This window comes from Takifugu flavidus, chromosome 21 (assembly GCF_003711565.1).
Source record: "Takifugu flavidus isolate HTHZ2018 chromosome 21, ASM371156v2, whole genome shotgun sequence".
Taxonomy (NCBI): domain Eukaryota; kingdom Metazoa; phylum Chordata; class Actinopteri; order Tetraodontiformes; family Tetraodontidae; genus Takifugu; species Takifugu flavidus.
Genome location: NC_079540.1, coordinates 463,694 through 485,466, shown reverse-complemented (window position 1 = coordinate 485,466; position 21,773 = coordinate 463,694). Strand labels below are relative to the sequence as shown.

At 46.0% G+C, this 21,773-nt stretch overlaps 2 protein-coding genes and 1 long non-coding RNA gene across 7 annotated transcripts; all 3 read right to left on the bottom strand.

Moving 5' to 3' along the window:
* Positions 1 to 1,831: 1,831 nt before the first annotated feature.
* LOC130518751 (chondroitin sulfate proteoglycan 5-like) lies at positions 1,832 to 12,287 on the bottom strand. Of its 4 annotated transcripts, none has more exons than XM_057021614.1 (7): positions 11,884 to 12,287; positions 7,250 to 8,021; positions 6,208 to 6,396; positions 5,899 to 5,977; positions 5,472 to 5,534; positions 4,241 to 4,408; positions 1,832 to 2,888 (listed from the first exon to the last, which is right to left on the bottom strand). In XM_057021614.1, exons 1-7 carry the CDS (start codon positions 11,963 to 11,965, stop codon positions 2,310 to 2,312), a joined length of 1,932 nt encoding a protein of 643 aa, XP_056877594.1. In that variant the 5' UTR covers positions 11,966 to 12,287; the 3' UTR covers positions 1,832 to 2,309. The 4 variants fall into 4 exon arrangements, with proteins under 4 accessions (XP_056877594.1, XP_056877592.1, XP_056877595.1 ...); XM_057021612.1 differs by having other exon boundaries at positions 5,815 to 5,977; positions 11,884 to 12,286; XM_057021615.1 differs by lacking the exon at positions 5,472 to 5,534 and having other exon boundaries at positions 11,884 to 12,284.
* Positions 9,329 to 11,874, bottom strand: LOC130518757 (uncharacterized). Its single transcript, XR_008948137.1, has 2 exons — positions 9,867 to 11,874; positions 9,329 to 9,621 (listed from the first exon to the last, which is right to left on the bottom strand). It is a non-coding gene; the product is annotated as an uncharacterized LOC130518757 (long non-coding RNA).
* Positions 12,288 to 13,782: 1,495 nt separating the features above from the next.
* Positions 13,783 to 21,593, bottom strand: smarcc1b (SWI/SNF related, matrix associated, actin dependent regulator of chromatin, subfamily c, member 1b). 2 transcript variants are annotated; one of them, XM_057021609.1, is made up of 27 exons: positions 21,354 to 21,593; positions 20,958 to 21,077; positions 20,736 to 20,821; positions 20,574 to 20,655; positions 20,395 to 20,487; positions 20,166 to 20,235; positions 20,010 to 20,079; positions 19,849 to 19,924; positions 19,453 to 19,578; positions 19,279 to 19,358; positions 19,071 to 19,177; positions 18,918 to 18,977; positions 18,762 to 18,790; positions 18,542 to 18,657; positions 18,400 to 18,471; positions 18,195 to 18,308; positions 17,908 to 18,061; positions 17,688 to 17,798; positions 17,141 to 17,200; positions 15,819 to 16,077; positions 15,614 to 15,732; positions 15,442 to 15,529; positions 15,235 to 15,371; positions 14,855 to 14,989; positions 14,624 to 14,756; positions 14,305 to 14,409; positions 13,783 to 14,214 (listed from the first exon to the last, which is right to left on the bottom strand). In XM_057021609.1, exons 1-27 carry the CDS (start codon positions 21,519 to 21,521, stop codon positions 14,165 to 14,167), a joined length of 2,820 nt encoding a protein of 939 aa, XP_056877589.1. In that variant the 5' UTR covers positions 21,522 to 21,593; the 3' UTR covers positions 13,783 to 14,164. The 2 variants fall into 2 exon arrangements, with proteins under 2 accessions (XP_056877589.1, XP_056877590.1); XM_057021610.1 differs by having other exon boundaries at positions 14,305 to 14,391.
* Between the last annotated feature and the right edge of the window lie 180 nt (positions 21,594 to 21,773).

Sequence of the window (21,773 nt, the reverse complement as noted above, 5' to 3'; positions counted from 1 at the left end):
AGGCAGAACATGTGGGTTCTCAGCTAATTATAAAGCCCCTCGTCTGCTATGAGGGCATCTCATGAGACGTGCGTGTGCGTGTGCGCGCAGGTAGACAGGAGGGCTGGAGGAGCAGCAAGTGAAAATGAGAAAAAGACATCCGTTTTGGGTCAAATCCTAGACTTTTTAGCCTCAGTTTTAAAATGCAACTGATGGAACTACCTGCACATTATTCACTCAGAGGCTGTGCGCGTGCGCGTGCGCTCTTCGAGCCCCGCTAATCTGTGCATCTTCAGAGATCATCCAGATACAGTGGCTACATGACTATAATGTCAGCTAGCGTCCTGTTGAATCAGCACACATTCCCTCAGTGGATTCGGAGGGAATGCTAATGAAGATGCAGATCAGCCGCTTCAAAACAGCCAAATCTGATCAGAAGCGTGAGCGCGCGTACATGCTGGAATGTGGCGCAACACTGCCGCCTAGTGGCAAAAACAGGAGACGCACCTACACTTAAAAACCGGCCAAACCTCAATCAAGTCACACACAGACACACACCCTGCTGAGATGACCGGACACTCAGACAGTGTGTCGCTGCGGCCATCTTAGTGGCAGCAAGAACATTTGATCGGTTGTGCTTTTCGACAAATCGGAGCATAAACCGAAAATACATACAATAATTTCACACCGTACAATGTGTACAATGTCAATAACGATGCTCCAATCAGATTCATCCAGACGTGTTTCTTGAATATTTCCTGAATAAATGTGGTGGGACACTGATGAATGACAGCAACATTCCCCCCCTTTGTATTGCTCGAAAATAGTGTTTCTTCCCCTTTTTGTGGTTTGGAATACATTTAATTTCTAATATTCATGTTTCAATATTCTATTTTGTGTTTGTGATGACATTGGAATGTAAGTACTCATGTAAAGTTGTTGCCTTTGAAATTTAAAAGCATTTCTGCATCATTTCCCCAGTAAAATGTTAGAGACTATAGATCTCTCCAGTGTCAACCTCTTGAGACCTTTTTTAAAAAAAAATCTTTGAAAATCGAAGGCATGTAGAGGAATGGAGAAGGTTCTATAAGATCTAATAAGATCTGCTCAGAAGTTCCCCCTCCGGTCCCTTCACAACTGATCAGCTCCTCTTTTCAATTCAACACAAGAACAAGAACAGCAGCAAGGTTGCCTTCACCTTCACCTGCCTGCATACACACACACACACACACCACACACACACACACACACAACCCTTGATAATAAAAAGAGCTGAGCCACCACGGAGGAGGTCACATTGTGAGAAATAAGTTATGTCTGAAGTCGTACAGAAGGAAGACGCAGAAGCTCCTGCTGCAACAACCGTAGCCGCATCTTCCAACTTCACAGAGGATTTTTAAATAATAATATAAAGAGGCAGAAACAGGCCGTTCATTAAAGGAAACATGTTCCTCTCATTCTCAGCTGCGTCCCTCTGAGGAACGCTGAGGCTTCTGGTTCAGCTGGTTGTTTTATCATTCTGAGTTCATGCTTTTACTTTAAAGCAAAAAGAGTTTTTGCTGGTTTGTTTGTCTTATAATACAGATTAATAACAGAGATGCTTGTGTATTTCAGTGCTTTTAGAATGCAAACATGCAAATTGTGAACTTTTAGGCCATCTTACAATGATGGTTGTGTAATTTCGTACAGCTGAATCATTATTTGGGGGTTAAAATGTGCACTTTCAGACAGAAAGACCGTTATAAAGGATGAATGATTTTAGAGCTCCCTTCCTCATGGGGGCAGCACTCTATTACATTTTTAATCCACTTTTTTGTGTAATTTATCTCCCTGATAACACAATACAGAACTCTTTGTTGTGTGATCTCTTTATTGGGGGTTAGAAACATTAAAAACATACTCAAACCCAGTGAAAACATGAATATCAAAAGATTTATAGAAAACACTGACCGCTAAAGTCAACGTATAGCAGTAAAACCATGATGAAAGCTACATTGTTAGCACAGGCTAACCTTGGCACCACACTAAAGGAGTTTTGCACCGTTTTGCACAGTAGCTGTTGATGTTGTGCTTAACTGAGTCTTAACCTGAGTGTCGAGAGGTTTTTATTTACAGTGGTGTGTTTGGCTGCAGCATCTCTGTAGTATTTTGGGTGGTTTTGTGTGCAGAGTCATCCCAGCCCCAATTTTCTGGTGAACTGGTACCAAGTGGAAAGGTGGATGAGATGGAGCCATTATTTATCTGTAAAGCGCCGAGGGAAGAATTAGAGTCATGATGGCGAGATTAGATTAAGCGAAAGAGCGATGTGTGTTAATATGGGCTCGTCCTGTTCAGGAGAGCGGCGGCAGGGAGCGGGTGCTGACCGGGCTGCACTTCACCCTGGATGGTGACGGAGGCGGCTGGGTGAGGTGAGGTGAGGAGGGGGACGGGTGGAGGTGTCCACTCTGGTGCCCTCCGCCAGTTGGGGGACATTCTGAGACGGAGGCCTGAGACGCGCCCCTGGACCTGCGATGCTGAGGTGGGCTGGAGGAGGAGGTGGGCATGCGTTGGAAATGGGAGGAGGAGTGATGGGAGGGATAGCACCCGGGTGCTGAGTGGCGAGTGGGGGATGGGTGGCGACCCGGCAAAGGGTGGCGACCAGGTGAGGAGTGCCTCCCAGACAAGGGCTCCCGATCGCCGGGTGGTGGCTCCCTGGAGTGTTTAGGCGACTTGGGCATCTTGGGGGTTTTCGGCGATCTAGGGGTTGGATGGGATGAAGAGTACGCGTTGGTGGGGTTGCTGGGAGAAGCCGATTCTCCACTGTTGGCAACTTTATAGAGGAAGACGTCGTACTGAAGGGGCGGGCTCGTGTCCGCGTGGCGCTTAGCCTCTTTCGGCAGAAGAACCTCCAGACCGATTGTGACTCCATCCTGACGTGAAAAGATTGTGAGAAGCAAACACAAGCAGAACACAAGCAGGGTTCAGGTCGTTGCAGTAGGAGCTCAAAACGGCTGTTTTCCACTTTACATTGAGCTGCTGCACAGCCTGAATCCTTCAGCGACACGTGCATCAAACAAGCTTTTATTGTGACATTTAACCATGAATAAAGGACTCCAGCTGCGCCTGAGAGTGTCGTTAAATCTAGAGCTACCAAGTGATCGTAAATCCTGCTTTTAATCATTCTTTTTATGCGATTCAAGCCGCTTTTTACTGCAACCAACAGCGTGATGAGACTCACAGGAATGTAAACGTTTGTGTTTGTCTCGGATGTGTTTGTTTGCACCCGAGAGCCGTCAGAGGTGCTGATCAGCGCCGCTGTTTGTGCGGGATCATTTCACAGCAGGCTACTGGCGTACAAAAGCAGGGTCAGCCGTGCATTCATTTATTATTAGCATGGGAGCAGTGGGTTAGCAATTAGCTTCATCATGCAACAGAGAGAGGGGGAGAGGGAGGGAGCGAGAGAAGCTGCAAAGGTGAGCTCACAGCAACACACAGGGACCAGCCGGATAAAATTAAAAAGATTTATTCCAACAACTGCGAACTATAATCCTCAATGTATACAAAAAAGGTACAAAAGAACTTCAATTACATTAAAGTATTATAAATCACATTGAAAACCAAGACACGGCGTGTTTAATATAAGTATAGATCCAAATATCAACTCCAAGCAGTTACTTTTACCTCATCTAGACATAATTCCACTTATTAGCAATGTCAAACATGAATATTCTGCAAATACAATTTTCACTTTTGCAAATATCAATATTTTTTTCAGACATCAATTCTTTTTTTCTTTTTTTTCTGTTAACATCGATGCATGCGAGCAGAGAGAGAGAAAAAGAGCGAGGGAGAGAGAAAGGCGGGGAGGGCGAGGGAAGCAAGAGAAGATAACAAGAGAGGATACCATGAAGGAGCAATAGTTCATTGGTCAGAGACCAAGGCAGAGCATCAGCACAGAGGAGAGGTCAGAAGTTGGTCGTAGCCAGAGATTTTAGTCCAGTCAGATGCGATTAAAGGATGAAAAGGAGGCGGCAGCGCCACCGTGTGGTCAGCGGGGTGATGGCGGCCGTGTAAACAAGACTGCTGTGCTTCTCAACACCATCCTTTGATTCATGTTGTGCTTATTTTTACTTAATGATATCATTCTTGGGCTCGACCATTTAAAAAAAAAATCACAAGTAAACAACAACAACGACTTGTTGATATTTTGCGTGCTATTGAAGGTTACAGGGTACATTTGGGGCGGCCCATATTATACCAGGTTGTTCTGGAGCATGTTTACCTCAGTGTACTCCTCTGCATTGTTGGGAGCGCGGCCCTGGTCGTGGATGACCGAGGTGGGACGGTTGTTCTCGTGTTTGGGGGAGTGAGAGTTGAGGATGTTCATGGAGCCCTCTTCCTTGGCCTGTGGGGACTTTGCCTGGTCCTGGATCTGCTTCTGAGGCTCATCCTGCAGGAGGAAAGCGTTGGGTTCGGTACTGGGGATTCTACAGCGACACTGGGGAGGCATTTAGTGTGATTGTAAAATCTAAATGTGCCCCAAACAGAACCCAGAAAGGTCTTCATTTAATGCTCGAGGGAATCGCTGGGAAAACCAAGCTTATTTTATGGACCTACACGGCCCCGAGCAGACCCCTGACATTTATAAAACAGTATCAGAGGCCACGTGCCTGCAGGTGAGATTTAGCCCGAGTCCTGACATTTACAGCATCTGGACGTTCCGCAGAGCCGCGACAGCTTGAGTCACAGTTTATTTTCCTGGAGAAAAGTGGCAGCGGCGGAGTGGGAGCCATTTTTAGGTCAAATACAGTTACGTTTGACTTTGTTTGCAGCGTCAAAGCAAGCAAACGGACGCGGTCCTCAGTGGGAGGCTGCCGTGCCGCGGTACAGCCGCGCTTCTCGGTTTGTAAATGTTCGATCCATCGATCGATCGGCCTGCCGCAAGCATGTGAAGGTCGTTGACGCAGTTGATCAGGAAGTAGGCCAGGATTGATCCGCTTTAGTTAATGCAGGGCAAAATATTTGCAGCCCGCTTACTTCGTAAATACACAGGAAACCGATGCCGCCGATACAGATTTTGAAGTGGTGGCTGATTTATGAAACACCTCCACGGATGTTCTTTGAATCCAGAAACAGGGAATGAAAATAAACACGGGCCTTTTGGAGGCTCGCTTAAAAGAACCCCTTACTTAGAAAGTAATATTCTGGCAGAGTGGACCTAAAATGGTGGTCTTAGCATCATGGGAATCTGAGTCAGGCATGAGGTTACAACAAAATGGAGGCGCCGTTTTATTGAGCTTCTCAGGAACCCCCCCCCCCCCACGCAGTGGATGCGCAGCATTTCTGGAAACAACTACTCACAGGCAGCCTTTCAGGGGGGAGGCAATTTATCATTTCACCTGCAGCGGGATGGTGGAGGGGTTATGGAAGCGGGTGCACAGCAGGTACGTTTAGAAGCAAAGGAAGGGGGGCACAACGGATGCAGGCAGGAGGGGCATTTCTGCTCTGCTTACCTGGAAGTGGTTATAACTGTTTCTGGGTTTATATTCCCATGTGTAACTGGCTGCAGATGGCCTCTGGGGAGAGCGTTGCATGTGAAAGCCATTAATAACATCAAAAATGTGCAGTATCAGCAAGAAAGTTGATAGTAACACCAGGCTAAAGTGTGTGTCTAACAGCGTAAGATCGGGTGAAATTGATAAATTGCCGTGCGCAGAGTCCGTGGGACTCAAATTACCAGCCGACAGAGAGGAGGAGACGACACGATGAACAAAAAAGGCAATGAATCGAAGAGAGGACAAGACAAGAAAAAGGTGACAAATGGGAGAATAGAACGAGAGGAGAGCTGGGGCGTACCTGACAGATAATGTTGTCATAGTACGCCAGGTTGTGAGTGTGAGCTTGGGGAGCGGGCGGAGGGGTGTCGCACAGTTTCCTTACGTTTGGCTGGGAACCGTCGGCCGTGGTGGAAACCGAGAGGCCATCCGTCTGCGGCTCGCTGCTTTGTGGGCGGTACTTACTGCAGGGGGGGCACACACACACATATCCTCACATTTCTATCTTTGCGGGGACACACAGACAACATCACCCAGCTCCTTACCCCAATGGTAATCATCCCAGCTAAACCCCTAAACCCAATTCTTTGAAGCTGTGGGCCCAGCCAAATTGAATCACTTCGCGAATACAGCCCCACTTTGCTAGTAGAAGGAGGATTTAGGTACACACATACACACACACACACAAACCCACCTGTGTCGGCGAAGGCGCCTGTTCTCGTTCTTGAGGTGATGCAGCCTCTTGGCGAAGAACACGATGATCATAAAGAGGAGGATAAGAACCAGCGAGGCCACGCCCACCACCACGCACATCACTTGGAATTCGGTGACGGCCCAATCACAGCGTGTCCCTTTGTTCCAGATATAGTCCTGCACATTACACCTTGAAACAGCACGAAAGGACAACAATTTGTTAGTCTTTTTGAATCAAATTCACACATTTGTCTGATGTTTGTAGAAAATTGGCCTCAGCATTGAGTGCGCTTCCTTCATAAGCCCATGATAACAAGGCAGAAGTGTAACAACACTGTTCACTCTTCATATAGGTTGTGGGCCAGAGTAAATACTGTAGAACGGTACTCAGATGTGAGGCTGTGAAATCCCAAGGTTTGTGCAGCAAACAGATTCCTGCTGCCTAGCCTTTAATGAGATCAAAGGATCAGCGCATGTGTGCGCACGGTTGTTTGTATTGTTCCATTTGTCCCTCTTCCTGTAATGAATGGTGAGCATTTGAGCGTGTGCACAGGAGTGTTCTGTTACTCAGCAGGTGTGTTGAGAGGAGCAACAGTTCGCACAATGCCGCTGGGCGGGACAGATGGCGCCAACAAAGGCCGACGCCCGTGCGTGCGCAGTAACGTGCACGACTTACTCCTGTCTTCCTCAGTCACCTCTACTTTCTAAATGCTTCCACTGGGGCTCATGGTCGTATTTGTGTGCAGGCATCAGCTGCCCCAAACTTCTGACCCCTCCCTCAAAAACGGAGCTAATCCCTTAGCGACCCTGCTGTGATCTTGACGACCCGTCATGACGCATTAAGCCAACCTTCAATCTGTGTGTCTGTTTTCGGTGTCTGCAGTGTCCTGAATCTCTCCCTTTGTTTTTAAAGGGGACACAATGAAAATCAGCCCAATGAAACAAAAAAATTGCCCCTCCCCACGGAGATCTGACAAATTTTACTTGGGTTCCTACAATTACTGAAACTCGAACCTGTAAATGAATATTTGGGATTCTCTCACCTGCAGAAGGCGCCGCTTCCTGCAATCACAGTACAGACACCCCCATTGAAGCAGAAATTGGGTTCAATTTCACACTGAGACACACAAACTCCAGGTCCAGACAGTACAAAGCCCAGCCTGCAGCCGTCGGCCCCCATGGCGCCGCCAACGTCCAGCCCGTCGCTCTTCTCCCGCCCTGGCATCGGAGTAGCTCGTGGGGTGGATGTGCCAGTCATATCAGACTTTGTGCTGGTAGGTGCAGCAGGAGAGCCGGCGAGGAGTGGATTCTCGTCCTCCATGTCGGCTGGGGGTGACGGGCTCGGCTCGGGTTCTGGGGTCACGTCCACTGCCGAGAGGTCGTCGTCGGGGGGGTAGTCGTAAAAGTCAGAAAGGCCCCACGCAGGAGGGTTCCCGCTTTTTTGCTTCTGGGGTTTCGCGACCTTGGTCCAGTCGAGCGCAACATCAGAGGGCACAATGTCAGGAGCGGGACTGTGAAACGCCACGGTTATGACATCATCCGTCAGAGGGTTTCCTGGCTGGTCTGGACCTGCTCCTCCAGCGGTGAGCTCCTCGCCTGCGGGCGCATCCTCCTCTACGATGTCTAGATGAGAGCGTTTATGTGAGTGGAGACGTTTGGAGCTTAGCGGTAGTTTGGCCCCGAGACTGAGACCTGCACCGATCAGGTGGTCCCTCTCTGCTGAGTCATCACTCAGAACCATCCTGGTGTTCAAGGCCTCCTTGCTGAAGGATGATTGGTTGTGGTGATGGTAGCGCCGAGCCAGTGAATGTCTCCCTGTCACACAGACACAAAAACCGTAAAAAAAAAAAAAGGCGTTCCGGAAATTTAGTGACAGATTTTAGATGACTAATTGGAATTAATTGGAATTGTGATATATAAAAAGTCCCTATTCTGGTGTTGGCAAAGGACAGAATTGTCCCCTCCGCCAATCATGAGTATGACTCAGTTGTCAATCAATGTTTAACAGTGTTTTCATACAATCAATACCTAAATTTATAAGGGAAAATACCCTAAATCAATTAGGCTAAAACCACTGCCAAGTTAAAGGTTTATATATATAATATATATAAGTCAGTTTTGGAGGCAATTCCATGGCAACGTCTGCTTTTGTCAACAGCTGTCGTCCAAGGACCAGGGAATGAATAACTGAATTAGCATCCATGATTTTGCAGGGAAGCGCTGACTGTTGTCATCTGTTCTGGAGATCGTGTCATGATATAAGCCTGTCAAGCTAAAGACAATGTAATAACAATGTCCTGGACAGAATCTGGATCTCAGCAAAGAAGTCAGAAGACAAGCTGAAGGCCACGGCCAGACTGTGATGGATTAGGCACATTGTGCGACTGACTAACGTGCCCTGATGACCATTAGTCATGGCGAGGATTAGATTAGGATTTAGGGCTGCAAATTAGCGGCAGGGTTGTGTGCTTCTTCTGTTCTCAACCATCTGCAGAGGTACACAAATACATGAACGCACACACAACACAGTGACTCTAAAGCAGGAATGGTGGAACCCAAGGGCTGCAATCCAAGCGGGTTTACTGGCCTACCAGGTCGACAACGCTTTCACTTGATCCCACTCCCATTTTCTGGCTGGGAGAACAGAAAACCCATTGGATTACGACCCAGGACACTCCTGCTGTCAGGGAGCTAAATGTTTTTAATCCCCCCCCAAAAAAATAAACTTGGCAGCGGGATTAACTCTGAAGGAAGATCCCGCTTCTACGTTTTCCACAGCCCTCGCACAAATTGTCAAGGAAACATTCAGCTGGATAGATTCTTTCCCACCTCCACCCTAAAATTCTCCAGTGAGATCGCTGCCCTCAGTATCTGGAACTGCATTCAGAGCTAATGCTTAAACCATCTGAACGTGCCTCATGTCACGAAGACTCGAGGCTGGAGTAACCAGGTGTCACCTCACATCCACACACACACACACACACACACACACACACACACACCACACACACACACACACACACACACACACACACACGCACACACGTTTCACAGATGTCTGTGCAGGGATTTCTAATCGTAGCTTCACCCTGATGATAAAACATAAGTCTTCAGCTGGACAATAAAGTATATTGGATCTTTAATCTTGGATTTGAATCATAAAGTTACGGTGATTGGACCCCAGAGCGTGAGTAAAACCATCAAGTGAGGACCCCACATCCGTTGAAACACACACGCGCGCACGCGCGGACTGTAGTTGCCATGGTGAGATGTAAAGAGCTTCCATGTTGAAAGGGGGAGCGGAGTAAAGGAGTAGCAGTGGAAACAGAGGACACAGTGTTTGCTCCCCGCTCCCTCTTGTTTCCCGTTCAATCACCCAACCCAGTCGGTGAGCGTTGATATGCGAGCTCCATCCCTGGGAAAACAGAGGTGGGGTGAAGTTTAATGCTTCACACTTAGTGAAAGAGGCAGACTTGCTCCGACCCTACTGCCAAATTACAACTGATTGAAATTTCAGATAACGACTCAATCTGCTAATTTCTTCCCCGTCGTGATGTGGCGTCCTCTGAGCGGCTGGAAATCGTGTAGCGATTGCCTTAGCGTAGAAGAACATGAAGAGATTACACGATGGGATAATTGAAAGCTTGAGCTCCTGCTTACCGTTTATATGTCACTCTCAGTATCGATGGGAGCTCTGCCTCGAAATGCTGCTCAGCAGTTCCCCACCTCTTGTATCGCTCCAGGCACTTCACCATGGCAACACCTTTTACCTCAGGTCAATGTGATTCGCAATAGCAGAGATGGTTCACAACACACATCTTTGCGAGGTTACACACAGTTCTCGTGTGCACTCATGAACCTTTTTCCAATTTCATAAGCTATAAATAGCACTATTGTGTGGTCTTGAGCATCCGAGATACGATATGCTGATGATCTGATGTTGTGTGACATGTGTGTTTTCAGAGGCCACGGCACAGATGTGCTTTTATCCAACAGACACACTAACACACACACGCAGGAGCACCCAGAACCCTGGGCTTGATCTATATGGCCACTCGTGGTGTCAAGGATAAATTCATTTATGTGGTTGTGTACCTGCAGGGTGATTGATTTGGTTTTAAAGTAGATTTAAGATATGTCATTATTGAGACTATATTGAGACATAAAAAATAGATTTAGATTTTTTTGGAATGTTTTTTCTGAAATAACCAGTGAAATATTTAATATTAAAACTATAAAATTTTCTATTGGGCTTTGAATTAAAAAAAAAAAAAGATTTAAAGAGAATCATACAGCGGACATGCTTTTTCGGTGTATATGGCAAAATTTAACTGAAGAAGCCTTTTGGATAGAAGGCGAAATGTCTTCACAGAGAAGAAACACAGTCCAGTTGACAGAGAAAACTACCTTGGATAACTCAAATATATATTAAAATCAATCAGTCAATTAACCAGATAATTAAAAGAAAAGCACTGAAGCACTCCCCATGGAGTGGTTCTACAATGATTGAACAGAAATGGTCTAAAATCAAAGTATGCCTGTTGTGATGGTGATGGTTTCCTTCCTGCCGGTTTGTTTCTTTTGATAAATCACCAGTGAGAAAACCCATCACACCCTAGTCACAAGACCAAGGAAACCATTTTAAAAGGAAGGATTTTCTAATCACACATATAGATAATATATGGACGGCACGAGCGGGTTTTGAGGGCGCGTGTCGCTTGTTTTGGCGGTCAATATGTCACAGTGTTAACGCCCGGATACACATTGAGGGCGCGAGATGCGTCTGGGAAAGCTGGGAGGGGGGTGGGGGGTGCTACAGGGGGAGCGCGTTCCCCTCGTGAACCCCGACGACCCTCTGCGTGCACGAGCCACCCTGTTGCTGGGCAGCGGCTGCGGCGCACATTCCTACAACAGGAGCGATTTCACGCGTTTCCGCCGCTCCGCAGGTTTGCGCGAGCGCCCGACAGGCGCGCGGAGCGACTGTTTCGCTCTGTCAGGTTTTAGCACCCCCGGTCCACAGCGCCGACGAGGTGGACCCGGTTGTCCGGGGCTTCTCCTGAAATGTCTGGAGGAATTCTGCTTTCAAAGCGGCACGAATAGGCCTCCCGGAGCCGCGCCGCGGTGCGCCTAATACCGCTTTTGTCTGGGACACGCACCGCCGCGGCTGCGGAGCTGAGCTGTCAGATGATGAGATCCGTCTCCGTCTCTTTCTGATCACACACGCGCGCACCCCCCCCCCCCCCCCCCACCCCCCCACCCCCCCCCACACACACACACACACACACACGCTCCTCTAAGACAGTTTAAAATCCATTCAAACCACTGTGTTCAATAAAGATGGGGACATTTTGCTCATCACTCTCTTGAGACTGACCAGTGACGCAAGTGTCACTCACTGTGTGTAGCAGCAGCAGCAGGTCTCCTCATGACAGACATGTCAGATTACACCACGGAATTTCACCCTTTAATTGTCTATTTAGTGGAAGCCGTATTTTGCTTGAAGGCGTCAGTATAGGCTTTACAATAGTGGCGGAAGACGAGAGACAAATAAATAAATAAACGCCAATCGCGCCCTGCAAACATTAACATCTATCTGCCATTTCCCCGCTATAATCTCAACGCAGGAGACACATGGACGCGTTCATGCACATCCGTAGGGTGGGACCGGTGCACTTACCGTGAGCAGACACGGGCGCCAGGACAATTGAGATGGTCAGCAGCACCTGCCAGGTCAAGAAACGACTCTCACCCGGTGCCATGGCTTGGACCTTCTCGCTGACACTCGGCTTCTAATTGCGATCCAGTTCCCGTGATAGATCAGAGCAGGCTGTGGATCTGTACACGGCTTTTCCACCAAAGTTCAGATGCTGTCCTTCTTCTCCATGTCGCCTCGTCCCCGACACCCGCTCAGTGCGTATTTGCGTGAACCTTTAACAGCGTGGGTTCGGTTCCATTGTTCGGTTCGCCTAAACGGATGCCCTTCTCTTCGCACCTTTACGCTTGTTCGCTTCGGGGTCCGGCAAATGTGAGAGGAGGGGGGGGGGAGCTGGAGTAGTGATGCGCGCGGCCGTCAGGGGGGGGGGGGTCTGCGGACGAGCTTTTAATGAGCCAGATTTCGTCGCCTCCTGCACGCGATTTCCGCCCGGCGACTATAGGCGGCGCGTGCGCTTAGCGCGGTTTGAAATCAAAGCTGCACGCACGCACGCACGCACGCACGCACGCACGCACAGACAGACGAGGGTCAGCTCGCTGATGTAGAATGAGGCTGATACGGGATTTAACGCGGCGTCTGTTGTCACTGTCAATATGTTCCATTTTACTCAACCCGAGTCCCTCTTAATTCCAAGGCCTCCAGTCTAGCTCTTTCCTTAAAATATGTTATATATGTATATACAATCTCATCACAGGTCATTTCTTATCCCGGAAATAATATTTCAGACTATCGTCACCTTTTGGTTCCCCAAAAATTGAAACTTTTCGGGTGACTTTTCCATCACTCTGTTTGGGCTACCAAAGCGGAATATTAAATGAATTCCAAATGTTTGGAGTGAGATGGGAGGAACCTGACTAGAGACAGAAAGAGGAATGATGAGGGAGGAGGAAGCTGAAGAGTGCGGGAGAAATAAAAATATTCCCTGATGCGCTGCCAAACAGAGCGGAACCAAATTGTTTCTGCATATGCGCACTCCCCCGGCGCTCGCTCGCGCGTGCACACGCGCACAAGCCCTATCTTTAAACCGTCAGTGGTATAGAGATTAAATAAATTTGAATATCTGGCACAAGACAAACGGTGCAAAGAGGACAGGTTTGTTTTGAAGACTCCGCGAGGATGCAAGTGAAATATTTCGCTTCGCAGGGCTGAACAGATGGGTCTCACCGCGATCCAGCATGGGAGAGCGCACCTGAGTGGACGCCAAGGTCCGTGCATGCGCGCCTTCGTGCACGTGGTGCGTCGGGACAAGCGTTGGTTTGTTCATCCTGCTCCTGTGTGGAACAGTGAGGGGTGAACAGGTTGCGCAAATCCCCTCCTGAGCACTGCTTTTTCTGTGCAGGCCTATGAGGGTGTGTCCAGCATATTAACACACACACACACACACACTTTATATTAAGATATTAGATATTAGGGGTCCGGTGTTTTGTTGCCATCCAGCCAAATGCAGCTAACATTGCTAATGTTTAGGTCTAGAAGTAAATTACAACTGTTTCTGGGTAACGTTTAATCCATCCTTCCGAATATTTCTGTGCAACCCAAGACACAAGACAATTTGAAGACAAGGGTTTCTATGAATTGGAAAGAAAAAATGCCACTCGTTAATTACAAATTATGTGAAGCCACCATATCCACCCTCACTTTAGGTGGGGGTTGGGGTGTCTAATCCTAATCCCAATACTTCGGGATAGTAGCATAGTTGTAAATAGCAGTTTTCCAGATGTCATATTTCAAATTTCTTTTTTTAATCATCACTTTTTAAAGCAGATCCCAGTTTAAATCCAATATTATTCAGAACTGCAATATTCGAGTTCTGAGGATTTTCCACTCATTCCATTCATCTGCAAAAAAAACTCAATACACATCTTAAAACAACATTGTTTACTTGCAGGAATTTACCTGAAATAATCGATCCAGTAAAAACAAATAAATACAAAGGAACCTTGGTATGACCTAAATACACAGGTTTACTGCTAATAAAGCCAGCACTCTTTTTAAGTACGAGAATCAGAAGTGAACAGAAAAAAAGCCGCTACGGGTGTAACTTGAAAATCTCAACTCGGCTGTTACCAACGCGATGCAATGAAACATCTATCGAGTTTCATGTGAAACAGCTTTAATGAAATCCCAACATTTAACTGATGCTGCTGGTCGAAAACTGCCTGTGTGAGTCTGAATCTGCAAATGCTGATGATGAACGAGTTTACAGTGGTGGTCTGGTCTGTGTTCGTCTGCTTTTTTGGACCCTTCAGCTGTGACTGGAGGCCGGCGCCTGTCCTGGTGCTGCCCCGTCAGGGTCTGACAGTAACAGGAGGAATAAGGATTACTGGAAGAACAGATGAGACTTGTGAAGACAAATTTCTATTTTATTTGGTAATGAATACTCACACATGCCATTGGGAGCCCCTGGGTGCCTTGTGGCCATCGGCTGGGCAGTTCCTCCTCCAGGCATCATCCGGTTAGATACGGCCTGGCCTGAAGGATCAGGAAGAGCTAAAATGAATAGAGAATTCTGCAAATTCAAAATTTACCACCAATTTAAATGGCCAGACAGTGATGCATATTGAGTAAATCTACTAGATGACATCACTCGTGGCATCAATGCAGTTCACTGTGTTAATCTAAATTCAGGATGTTTCCGTTCCGTCTAATATCACTTAAAAAGCAACTAATTTCTGACATTTTGTCCTGTGTGTTATTGTCAGACCTGACTGTTGTGGTGTAAATCCTGGCTGCCCCTGCTGCTCCCTTTGCTGGCGGACCTTCATCTCTGCCTGTTTCAGCTGCTCCGTGTGGAATGTGTGTCTTTCTGTCAGGAGCTGCTGCCGCTGCTGCTCGAGCTACATGATGCACACACACAGTTATTAAACTTATATCTACTATTAAATCAATAACAGCAATAAGAAAAATAGCTCTCGGATGTCCAACGCTCACTCACCGCCTCTTTTTCACGGTCCATGATTGTCTCCAGCTCCTCAAAGTGGCGCAGCTTTATCTCCAGCTTCTTCATCTGTGTTTCCACCAGCAAAGCCACAAGAGATTTGATCTTCCTCTCTTCTACTGCCGCCAAATGCTACAGAAGAGAGAAAAAGGAAAAAGTGGCTAAAATGAGCACATAACGCAGTTTAAAAACAGTGGTAGGTGGTTTGTCTTAGCCTTTAATAGGGTTTGATTTGTAAATGTGGGGCTGGGTTGAAAAACAAAACTATTTTTGAGCCTTTGGTATCAATGTTACACTAATTTTGCTGTAGTCCAGCAGAGAACACAGATGGTATATCAAATGTCACACCACATTTATTGTGACAGGGTGGTCTTTACCTTAGCCTTTGTGGCTGCAGAGGCCAGAGCGGCTGCGGCTGCCGTGGCAACAGTTCCTTCCACCAGCTCTAGCTCCATGACTCTCTCATCCTGCTCCCTCTCCTGCTGCACCAGGTGGTCAAAACCATCTCCCCTTCCTGAGGCAAAGAGGAAAGGTTTTAGTCTAACAAATGTGTGTAAATACATATTCTAAATAGATTTACTGACCTTCCCTATCCTCTGCAAGCATATTTTCAGCATTTTCCCTTTTGACATGTTGCCCCTGGACTTGAGCGCCATCTCCCCTCAAATGTCCCTGTATCGAATCCACACACGCTCAGAACAAGACCCATAAACCACAAAAAGTCACACCTTTCTTATATTCAGACTGATGCATCACCTGGTGGGAGGAGGAGTTGGTCTCGGTTGTATCTGCCTCTATGGATTCTGTCTGGTCTGGCTTGTTGGACATTTCAGAAATCTTACCCACCGATTCTTCTTGTGTGTTTGAAAACTCCTCTGAAGGCAAAGACATTAAATAGATTTATGCTTTTGGAAACACAGCATGAAATACGTTACATGCGAATTCCTCATCGTCTTCTCACCTAATGCGGCCTTAGCTGCCGATGATGCCACCCGAGGGTCTACAACTGATGCGAGGAAAGCCACAGTGCTCATGACAGGATTTTCTGATTGGCTAAAAGGCACAGGTTGGTATGCCAGCGGTCCGAGGGAGGCCGAGGAGTCTTCTAGGTAAGGGTCTTCTATTGGAAGGCGGAGAAAGTGCAGGATGCATTCGTCTTGTGCTCTTGAGCCCACGTGCTCGGACACTTTGTTCCAGTCATCTCTGTAAACCTCTAAAGCCTAAAAAGCAATAGCACAAGCGACAGTGAGTAGAATTGTGGCAAACATGGATAATTGGTCATAGAAAACCAGTTGATCCAAAATGCTGCAGCCAGAGTTCTGACAGGTATTGACAAAAGAGATCACATTACTCCTGTACTGGCGTCTCTTCATTGGCTGCCCGTTAAATTTAGAATAATTTTTAAGATTCTTCTTTTGACCTACAAGGTCCTCAGAGGCCTAGCTCCATCCTACCTGGAGGAGCTAGTGATACCTTATCAGCCCAATAGACCGCTCCGCTCTCAGAATGCTGGTCTACTTGTGGTTCCCAGAGTTTCTAGGAGTGGAATGGGGGGCCGAGCATTTAGCTACCAGCCCCCCCTGCTATGGAACCAGCTCCCTGTCCAGGTACGGGAGGCTGACTCCATCTCTACTTTTAAGATCAAACTTAAAACCTACGTCTTTGAAAAAGCTTATTGTCACTAATTCCGTAGTCCCAGTTATTATCATAGACAGACAAATAATCACTTAGGGGGTCGTCTAATCATTAGGTTAACATCTTAGTTATGCTGCTATAGGCCAAGGCTGCTGGGGTCCAGAAACATTATCACCTGATCACCAGGCTGCTGGCACCCCGCTGGGTCATGGCTGCCCCTCCTCTCCTCTCTGTATTCATCAACAGGTCTAGCCGCCTTTATAGCTGACCCTGATGACCCACTCTACTCTTACACCAGCAGTTTATTAAAATTAATGTATTTAATTGATCTCTGCCTAGTCTGTCTTCTACCTGCCCTCCTCCCTTCTCCTTCCCCTTCTCCTCTCCCTCTACCCAGCCGGCCATCAGCAGGAGGGTCCCCCTACATGAGCCTGGTCCTGCTCAAGGTTTCTTCCTGTTAAAGGGGAGTTTTTCCTTGCCACTCTTGCTTGTTAGGTGTCAGGCCCTGGGATTCTGGAAAGCGCCTAGAAACTATTTTGATTGTAACAGAAGCTATATAAATAAAGATTGATTGATTGATTGAAAACTAATTGAAATATCATCTCCTCCTAAAGGATCCGATCTAGCATCCCAGGTTATTGGGCTTACTTCTAGTAGTAATAGTGTTTCCTGCTCCGTCCATTCTCGTCCAGCATTCGCTCCTTTAGTCTGTAAGATGACAATAAAGCAATTTTTTTTTTTTAAAAATAAAAAAATCAGAAGCATTTGAAATATCATCTTCTTAACCGCTTTATCACTTTTGGGGTCACGGTGAAGGTACACAATGGGCAAAGGCAGGGTCCACCCCTGGATGAGTTGCCAATTCATTGCAGGGCCCTATATGAGCACTTATGGGTTGGTACCTTGCAAAAGGGTACTTTGGCAGTGCTCTGAAGGTGTTCCTGCACCTTCTCCTACTACCAGAACACCTTCCATGTGTGTACAGGGGCTTGAACTGAGAACCCTCTGCTTCTCAGCCCAGTTCCTAACAGACTGAGCTACCACCACCACTTAAATGACTTGTATAAAATATTAGAACTTGTCAAGATAGTAAAGTAGAATTAGAACTGGGAGAAACAGTGATAAGACACAGATAAATAAAAGGTTATGTGCGTATTCACACACAAAACAACAATATAGATTGTTATTGTGAGACCTTTGGGTGTTTTTTGGTGTAGATATCAGGGCGCAGGCCAAAGTTCTGGCAATCAGAAGGTTTTTCTCTGCTCTTTTCAGGGAAAAATAGCATGTGCTGTGAGGCAGACACCTACAGGTGAGAGACAGAAATCAGCAAAGTTGCAGAAGAGGTAATTCCATTTTTTTTTTTTAAAAAAAGGAGCACCCTGCATCTACCTTCATGCATTGGTGCGATTTACCTGCAAGGGTTTGTGCTGAAGGGGGGCCAGGCCACTTGGTGTGTCAACTAGGACGTTGAAGTGAGGGGTGGGTGGTGGTCCCATGGGGAGAGGTCTGCTCTCTGCATCCACTTGGTAATTAATCAAACCCCACTGCTCCAGAAACGCATGAACCCTTAAAACAAATAATACAAATATGTGCCAGTGTCATCTCCAGAAATCTGTCTCCACTGAGGAAATTATAGAAATGCATTTAAAGGTAATACTGCAAAGACATTGTGTTGGAGAAACACAGCAAGAGCTTTTACCTAATTATAGCGCACACGTCCCCGGTAAGGTTACGTCTGCACGATGTTGAGCTGAGATATTCCTGTGGGTTCAGCCGGTACGTGTCGATCATAAAGTTACGATATGCCAGGTAGCTGCAGTGGGAAGGCAACACCATGTTTTTAACACCCACCAGTTCTTTTCATATTATGTGAAGTTTAAAATGTATAAGCCAGATTTACTCACACTTCTGGAGATTTGGACTTGTTCTTGCTATTAAAGAATTCAGGCAATGCACGTTTCTCTATAGAGTGAATGCTGGAATAGAGAAAACTACATTTGAAAAATATCAAAAGCGAAATTGACTTGAATTTGCATATGAATGTACCTATTGTTATTAAACCAAGATGTGTAACTTGGTATTATGACATGATGGGTTTGTTCTGTGATGCTGTCTTCTCCCTCTGACAAGCGAGGCAAATCTCCTCTCCCCTCCTCATCTTCCTGGACAAATGTTCATCCAAACTGATTTTAATATCACTGAAACAAAACTGATAGAGTCTAATAACATCCCCTTCAAGTTTGGATAGCCGTAAAGAAGATCCTACCCTTCCTGGGAAATCATCCTCCTGTTCATCTGCAGAAATGAAGTGTGAGAAAAGTATGAACAAAGTGCAAACACGCACAAAACGGCACCCATGTATTGATGTTTTAAACAGAAAGGTATAGCAGGTTTAAGATAACCTGTAGATCTGGGAACTTACCCAGGTCAGCCATGATCCCTCCTCTGACTGGAGTATTTTCACTGTCTTTCTTTAAGTTAACTACAGGAGATGGAGATACAAAAAAGGTTGAAAGCACACAGCTATTTTAACAAATCCTGAAAACAGATGTATATTTTCTCAAATATATTGTACCAATTTTGGGTAATATAACCTCCTCCATGTTTGGAACAGGGGTAGGATCCTCCATATCTTTAGTCAGGTCCTCTTCTTGCTCTTCCTCGGGTTGTCCACGCTTTCTCCTGTGCAAATACACACAAAAAAACAGTAATATTACAACACAAGCTGACAAAAGGCTGAACAAAAATTACAACCTTCTGTGTCCTAAAGTGTTGTTGCATACCCCTTCTTTCCTTTCTTCCTACTTTCAGAGGAGGGAGAGGGAGAGCGTCTTCTCTTTTTGATGGGGGTCGACTTGGTGTCCTGTCATTGAAGAAAGTGAATGAAAATAGATTAAATTGAAACTAAAATTGAAAGCCCCATAGCTCAAAGACATGAATGCAGCCCTAAGACACACCTGCTCATCTCGGAGGTTAATACGCTGGCGAAGGTTGACCGGAATACTCCTCTCATTTACACAATAGTCTTCCTCGTTCATCCACTCATTGAAGACATCTGTGTCCAAAACCCAGCCAGCATGGACCTGAAGCATGAATCACACCATCAAAATGAGTCTGTGTCTGGAGGCAGTTATTCTCATGAAGCCAAGCATCCAAATAATAATCAACTGCATCAGGTCATCAAGTGTTAGCACAGTTTAGCAGATAGATACAAGCTTTGAATAAAGCTATTCTGGAACACACACACACACACACACACACACACACACACACACACACACACACACAATCCTTATAGACTATATTTAGTTAAACAAACATTTTCTAATCTAAAATATTAATAAATTACTTACCCGCCATGGCTTTTCTATAAGTGGGAGCTCTTCAACTTTTCCTTCAACGTCAGTTGAAGGCAACCAGCAGTCATAACTATTGAAAAGGAACAGACAGCGAGTAAATATTCTGACCATGCATGAGTATGTGTGTGTTGAGTATCTAGGTTGTTGGGTATTACCTGTCAGGGTGCATGCCCCAGTGTACCAAAACATGTTTGTCTTTCTGGATGACTGGACGCATCCAATTGTCTGAAAATAAGACGTATCAAACACATTCTATCACATTAACTACCAGGCATTTACAAGTTAACCATTCAGACTTAAATTTAACTGACCGTCACTTGTAGAAGCAGTTAAGGGGTAAACATGATGGCTGGCTTGCATCCTGTCCTCTGTGACTGTACCCTGTGGAAGCAGAAACTGTGACCCAACAGCACTGACAACAAGCTGCATCAGCTACATTGTGTTTGTATTTATACTTTAGAGTAAACTCTAAAACCCTTTCATCCAACCCGGACTGCTTATTTGCCCTATCTGGTCATTTTTAACTTTACAGCATATTACCTGGTGCTTAACGATGATGGTGGTAAGTTTGTTAGCCAGCTCATGATCCAGCATATTATCCAGATATACAACAGGTTGTGACATACAGTTGTTCTGTAGACACACAAAGCGTGAGTAAGAGAAAATCAATGGCCTGAATTAGGCTTGTCTTGGTGTCTATTGGTTTCTTTATGCAAGACCTGGATCAGCGCTCGTTCAATTGCACCAAACATCTCAACATTCCTTTCAGTTCTGGATGGATTTTGCAGGTCAAATCTTCGCCTGTTAGGTAAGATGAATAAAATGGGGGTTATTAAGGATATTGCACTGAAAGGTAACCGTGTTTACATCCAGCAACTTACCATCCTTGTTCGGCCTTGAACTTGTGGGCTGTTCCGAGGATGTGACAGAGTCCACCTCCTGGCCGCAAGTCCAGAAAACAGTGTACCTGGATCATAGCATCATGGGGTTAGGCTACTGCTCTACTGTAATATCATACTAGGTTCCAATTACAAAAATCATAGTAATTCCTGATGGTGGAGATCCCAGCTACATGTACATATTACGAAGACAGAGAAACTCACAGGCAGTTTTGTGAGCGCAGGATCGGCAGCTTGTCTGCCAAAGGCATCCTCTTGGAATTGAAGGAGCTGCAGGGACACTGTGGCGAGAGCCTGGCATGATGGGGGATCCACCAGGACATACTGACAACACACGAAAAAATATGTTAGGATCTTAACTCATCGCACAATGATGCAACGTACGAGCAACCGATTCAATCCAGGAATCTGAACAATTGCCGTTCACTATTTTAAATGAGGACTGGATTAAATTAATGCTGCACCCGAATATTTAACCTTACAAATTTTGATGGAGAGTTTAAAAGCAGAATGATCCATCACCGAAGATCCGTTTACAGTATGATCCACTGGACCTGTTAGCAGGGGCGGGTGCTAGTTAGTTAGCTTCTGATTAGTTACCTTTTTGTAGTGCTTTCCAATCCACTGTCGCACCACTTCCAGCTGTGTTAAAGTATCTGGACTCTCCCAGTACCAAGCTGACGGACTACCGTCTTTTCTATACTGTGTGGGAGTTCCGGTGTTGACTTGGCCTGTTCCAGGAAACCCAAAATTTGAGCACCCCGACATTGTGGCTATAATAATAACAGATTAATTTCAAACGGGTGAACGATACTGGCTAGCAGTTGCTAGCGTCGAGATTCTCGCTTTCTCTCGCGATACAACGAATGTTGGTATTGCTTCAACATAAGTTGTACATTCGAAAAAATGTTCAATTATCTACATTTACTTTCATTTTTACCCCTTTTATTTTAAATATAATTATATTAATTACCATTATTAATTTTTGGAAAGTCTGTCGAATATCCAGTGCAATTCAGA